Source organism: Cenococcum geophilum, assembly GCF_001692895.1.
Source record: "Cenococcum geophilum 1.58 unplaced genomic scaffold K441scaffold_45, whole genome shotgun sequence".
NCBI lineage: Eukaryota > Fungi > Ascomycota > Dothideomycetes > Gloniales > Gloniaceae > Cenococcum > Cenococcum geophilum.
The window spans coordinates 391,068-396,989 of record NW_027137603.1 but is presented as its reverse complement, the minus strand read 5'-3'; the positions used below and the strand labels follow the sequence as shown (position 1 = coordinate 396,989).

Genomic DNA, 5,922 nt, shown 5'->3' with positions numbered 1-5,922 from the left:
CAAAAAGGTCTCCGTTATTTTTATGTTTAGGCTTTTATAGCTTAGGCGGGCGTTTTATACTTTAAAAGGGTCTTTATAAATAGAAGATAAGTGTTTAATTATTTCTTCTTTAGAGATAAAGGGGTCTATTAAGTCTTTAGTGTATCGCGGGCGTAAATGCATCTGGGTGTCTCTACCAGTACGGCCGAAGACGTAGGCTATTCTGGCTTAGGCGTTAAGGAAGTAGTCTATATTAACTTTAAGCTTATCCCGTAATTAAAGCTTTTAATTATTAAATATAGGGTCGGTTCCGTCTGTAAGTAGTAGGGGGTCCGTAACCTTTGCTGACCGCTTTAGTGCTATATAGGCCTTAGTAGCTCTACTAAGGCGCTAGGATAGGGCCTAAAGAACTATAGTAAGTCTTTAGTTATCTAATAATGACTTATTATTAGATATAGGGGTATTTCTAGCTTTAAGCAGCTCTCGTAATTGTTTAATTTCGGTATTAGTAGCCGTAAGCTCCGCCTAGGGGGTTAAAACGTTAATTATTTCTTCGTCTAAAGTATTTAAGGGTCCTACAGCTGCTTTACCTACTACTGTGGTTTATAGTATAGTAGTAGGGGTATTAGGTAATTCTGGGTAATTTCTTTAGGGGTTCTAGTCTATATATATCTTATGGGTCCTTTCCTTAGGGTTCTGTTCTTTTCTTTTAGGTCCTGTCCTTATAGTTCTAGTAATGTCCTTAGGGTCCTGTTTTGTATTCTCGTAGATATATTTAAGTTCCTTTTTAGGAAGAAAGAGTAGAGTAAGCTTTAGATAATGTTAGCGACTTAGTTAATCGAGACATAAGCATAGCAAAAGGGTCGCGTAAGCCTATATGATTGGATTGTCTATAAACGAGAATCTAAAGCTAAAGAAAGGAAAGGAGAAGAAGGGGAGCGCCGCTCAAAGCTATATACGATCTTCGCGTCACGTGACCGCAATATGCGGCAATCTGTGGCAACTTGCCGGTGCGTAGTTCTGCCAAGTTCTGCCAGTGCCGTAACACGCCGTTTACTATAACGTCTACTATATCCGCGCCGTCTACTTAGCCGTTTATAATATCCGTACTACCTACTTAGCCGCTATTTATAATATCTATACCGTTCGCTTAGCCGTCTATAATATCTACACCGTCCACTTAGCCGTTTATAATATCTATACTACCTACTTAGCCGTCTACTATATCCGTATTACCCCTACTAGCGTAGGTATAAGCCAATACTTAACCATCTTTCCTATTTATCCTTAACCTATAGGCGCTACTAAGGAAATATAAAATGCTTTAAGGCGGTAATTTAGTCTTCTAGCTCTAAACTAAGTAGACTTTAGGGCTAGTAAGTAGGCCGTTAATTAAAGCTCTTAATTACTACTAGGGGGTACACTAGCGGGTTAATAGCGAGGCTATATTCTATAGCCGTCACCGTAGGATAATTAAGGATGTAAGATGGCGCGTAGAAGACGGTATAGCAAGAGATAAGAGATAGGCTATTAATTAGCTAGAACAGCTACGAGGTTAGTATTCTTTAGATTAGCTTTATAAGAATATCTAAATAGTTATTTTACTACAGTAACTAAGACGCCTTAATATATAACTGCACTATAGTAACTAAGACGCCTCTATATACGATTATACTACAGTAACCGAGACGCCTTAATATACGACTGTACTATAGTAACTAAGACGTCTTAATATAGAACTGTATTAGTGACCAAAACGTTTTAATATAGGACTGTATTAGTGACCAAGACGTCTTAATATAGGACTGCACTGTAGTAACTAAGACGCCTTAATATATAACTACACTATAGTAACCGAAACGCCTTAATATAGGACTGCACTGCATTAACCAAGACGCCTTAATGTAGGACTATACTATAGTAACTAAGACGTCTTAATATAGGACTGTACTATAGTAATTAAGACGCCTTAATATAGGAATAGAGCCCGTTTAGGTGTTGTAAATTTAGAGTAACATTACGCGACCGTCTAGAAGTACCAATTTAATATAAATTATATACCTTTTCGCCTAAAATCGCGTGCGAAAGTACTTGGGGGCGGTCGCTGCGCGACCTCGTGCGGGGTTCGGGTGCGTTATCAGTAGGGGTAGCCCTAACCTCGTATTAACCCGGGTCGTAACCGCGCCAAATTAGCCCCCCCGATATGTGATAGATATTCGAATATGTCCACGGCTTGGCTGCAGGCTTAGCCGTGGACATTCGCGAATTGTCGACGGGGGTTGTTAGTGTCACGTGCGACTCAGCGACTCAGCGGGCGCTCAGCTGAGCCGTGAACACCAAACTCTCACACTACACCCTGAACATACTCAACGATAATGCCGTCGATCTTCCTAGAATCCGCTACCCAACAGCTGCATGGCTCGATACGTGAAAGGAGGCCGGCGTGCGCAGGGCTGAAGGGCAATCTCCACAGTAGAGCGAGTGAGCGAATAGCTACTGTAAGACCAGCTGAGGGCGCCGCCCCCAACTTGGCTTCGGCCATGATCCTAGAACTCTCACATTCCGTCGTATTTCCATCGCTATGTCGTTCAATGGCCAGCTTTGCTCATTGACCTTGGCCATGTTAACGGCACGAGGTGCTATTTTGATGCGGCGCTTTCTTGGTTAATTTATGGACAACGCCATACACCCTGCCGAGTCGGCATGAGCCTTCAGATCTGTGTCCTTTTCTCGCTCATATAATAGACCTCTCAGGCCGCAATTCCTTCTGCGTCATAATCCTACCACTCTAACCCCTTGTCGCCCTTTTCTAGCCTCACGATCATGTTCCCCCCGAAAGTACTACTGCTTGCGCCCTATATTGCGCTTGTAACCGCTCAACAACAAGCCTATCTAGGTTTCAATTCAGGCGCCACTCTCGCCGACAGCACAGCGAAGCAGCAATCCGATTTCGAGAAGGAGTTCAAGACTGCGCAAGCGCTCCATGGCTCTCCCGGCACGTTCAACAGCGTTCGGCTTTACACCAACGTCCAGGCCGGAACGACTGACACGCCAATTTCAGCCTTCCAAGCCGCTGTCGACACCAATACCACTATGCTTTTGGGGCTATGGTGCTCTGGATCGAACACGATCACGAATGAACTGAACGCACTTCAAGCAGCCATCACAAAATACGGTCAGAAATTTGCAGACCTAGTCGTCGGTATCTCAGTCGGTAGCGAAGACCTCTACCGCATCTCCGAAAGCGGCATTAAAAACAATGCCGGCATCGGTACAGGGCCAGATGAGATCATCGCCTTCATTAAAGATGTTCGTTCCGCTATTGCCAATACAGAATTGGCCGGAAAGCCTGTCGGACACGTCGACTCCTGGAGCGCCTGGTCCAACTCCTCCAACACCGCTGTCATTGAAGCCGTCGACTTCATTGGCACGGACCTCTACCCATACTACGAAAAGGACAAGGTCAACACGATTGAGAATGCCACTGTTGTCTTCGACTACATCTACAACAAGACGCTTTCGGCCGCGGGTAAGAAGCCCGTATGGATTACAGAGACTGGTTGGCCTACCAGTGGACCTTCATTCGGTCAAGCTGTGCCATCCGTCAATAATGCGAAGACTTATTGGGATCAGATCGGGTGTACGCTGTTTGGTAGGACGAATGTTTGGTGGTATAACTTGCGTGACTCGAATCCGGCGAATACGGAGAAGTTCGCTATTACAAATGACCTGTCGACGACCCCGCAGTTCAATCTGACCTGTCCAGTGGATAGTGGTGCTCCTGCTCCAATAAATACTTCTGCAGCCAATATAGTTGTGCCATCGATGGTGTACGGCGCGATTTCAATATTTGCGTCTCTCATCTATTATTTGGTATAGAATCGTCAATTACAGAGAGGGGATGTCTGACGGACTAGGAGGCCTGGAAAGAAGTGGCCAAAGGTTGACTAATTCAATTCCTCCCATTCCTGTAGCCGCTCTCATTACTGTTCCTCCCGTATATTTAATTTACGTGTTGTCTCTCAAAGTACTGCCGTATCAAGTCAAGAGCTAGTGAAAACCTTATCAAGCTCAATCACAGAATTCTTTGGCGGAATTCCACTCCACTAGGCCTATTCGAGAAAGATCAGTGAATCGGTAAGGTCTATTCGAAGTATGCTTGGGAGCTGTTTCAAGTTCGAAAGAGGAAGTTTGTGGAGAGCCTGTTGATTTCTAATGCCCTCAAGGATGTTCTTGGCATCACAGCATATCACTATCAACTTCAAACTACGTTCTCCAATCATCATTACTAGAGATTCGACGTATTTATCACACAAGTATTCTAAAATATAGCACCCCATTCCTGTCCATCACTTGCATCCAGTCCCCTATCTCTCTCCCAACCCTCACCCGCCATGCCTTCAGAATGGCAAATCCACGTCGTCCACCTAACTCACTGGAAATCCCTCGACGCGTTGCAAAATCTTTATCTCAATGCCAACTTCCAAAAACCAGCAGCCGTTCCTCCGCAAACAGCCCTGGTTCGCATGGGCGCGCCGCGCTGAATACTCGTGATGTGATGGTCATGTCCCATGACCCTATCTATCCGGGTAGCCGTGTCGAAGATTTGGTCCCATGTGCTGATGGCGGGGAGAGGTTGTAGAGGTGGGGGATGGGAGTCGCTGGAGGAAGGGGTATAGGTGTTACGAACAGCCCTCGCTGACCTAAGACAATAGAATCGGTACCAGCGGTACAAGATCGACAGGTTAAAATAATCGACTGAGGGTAATAAACGTGCTCGAGAACTATAAGGTTAGGGAAATACTTAAAATATAGGACTACGAAGTTATATAGAAGGAGGCCCGTAATAAGCTAAGACCTTAACAAGTCAATAAGGCGGTTTATCTAACTTAGCAACTAGGAGAGTAATAAGTCTACCTAATGCACTTAAGGATTTAGTAGACTTAGTAGACTTAGTAGAACTAAATAGTATCCCATGCACTGTTAATATAAAGCCTATACTATAACTATACCCTAAGCGCGAGAATCTATTATTACTAACTATGCAATCTTCCATAAGCCTTATAATATTAAGTAGTTACTTTATAGAGCGGATTTTAGTAAAGAGGTCCTTACCTATTTAATAAAGTTTTAGTAAAAGAGCTCTACTTATAAGTAAGCTAGGAGGTATAAGAACTAAAAGTCTACCTATTACTTAGGATTAATAAAAGGGGTATATAAGAAATAGTCCTCTAAGCTATATATACGAGCTAGGAAGATATTAAACCTCTAGTTCTTCTTTATAATAGCCGTATAGTATATAGTAGTATTATTAAAGTGTCCTACTATAGGGGTTTTTTAATTTAGTTTTAGACTATAGTCTTAAACTTATTTTATAGTAAAGGACTTTTATTCTTAATACCTAACTAGTAATAAACTAGTTAGGTAATTATTTTCACTTTTATAAGACCTTTAATAGTCTAGCACGTACGTTACTTATAGTCGGAGTTAGCATTATTAACCTTAAATTAGTTCTTAACGACAAAGATCTACTAGTTAAAATGCTAATAAGTAGTACCGCTAATATTAGGTAATAAAGTATAAGCGCCCTCCGGAAATAATCTTATTGCGATTATAAAGGTTAATATAATGATATTATATAAGGCTTGCAAATGCGACTGCCGTATTGCGATTAAGGCGTGTGGAGTCGCTATATGCGTTGCTTTAGCGCGTATATAAGGGCTCTAGATTAAATATAGAATATAGAATAGGAGCTTAAAGCTCTATATTAAAATGGTGCCAAGAACCTTATTATAACTACTGTATATGGTGTGGCTTGTAAATTTAACGCGCTTGCCGATATAGAGGAGCTCCATTTCCGTTATAATATGGAGGTGCAACCGAATATGCCCTTTTGTAACGGGACTAGCCTAGTTATAGTAGGAATGTCTCGGTGAAACACTC

At 42.6% G+C, this 5,922-nt stretch overlaps 1 protein-coding gene across 1 annotated transcript; it reads left to right on the top strand.

The window, feature by feature from the left end:
- Nucleotides 1-2,340: 2,340 nt before the first annotated feature.
- Nucleotides 2,341-4,324, top strand: K441DRAFT_665649 (glycoside hydrolase family 17 protein). The gene has a single exon (XM_067649529.1). It carries the CDS (start codon nt 2,803-2,805, stop codon nt 3,856-3,858), a length of 1,056 nt encoding a protein of 351 aa, XP_067500214.1. The 5' UTR covers nt 2,341-2,802; the 3' UTR covers nt 3,859-4,324.
- The last annotated feature ends 1,598 nt before the right edge of the window (nt 4,325-5,922 follow it).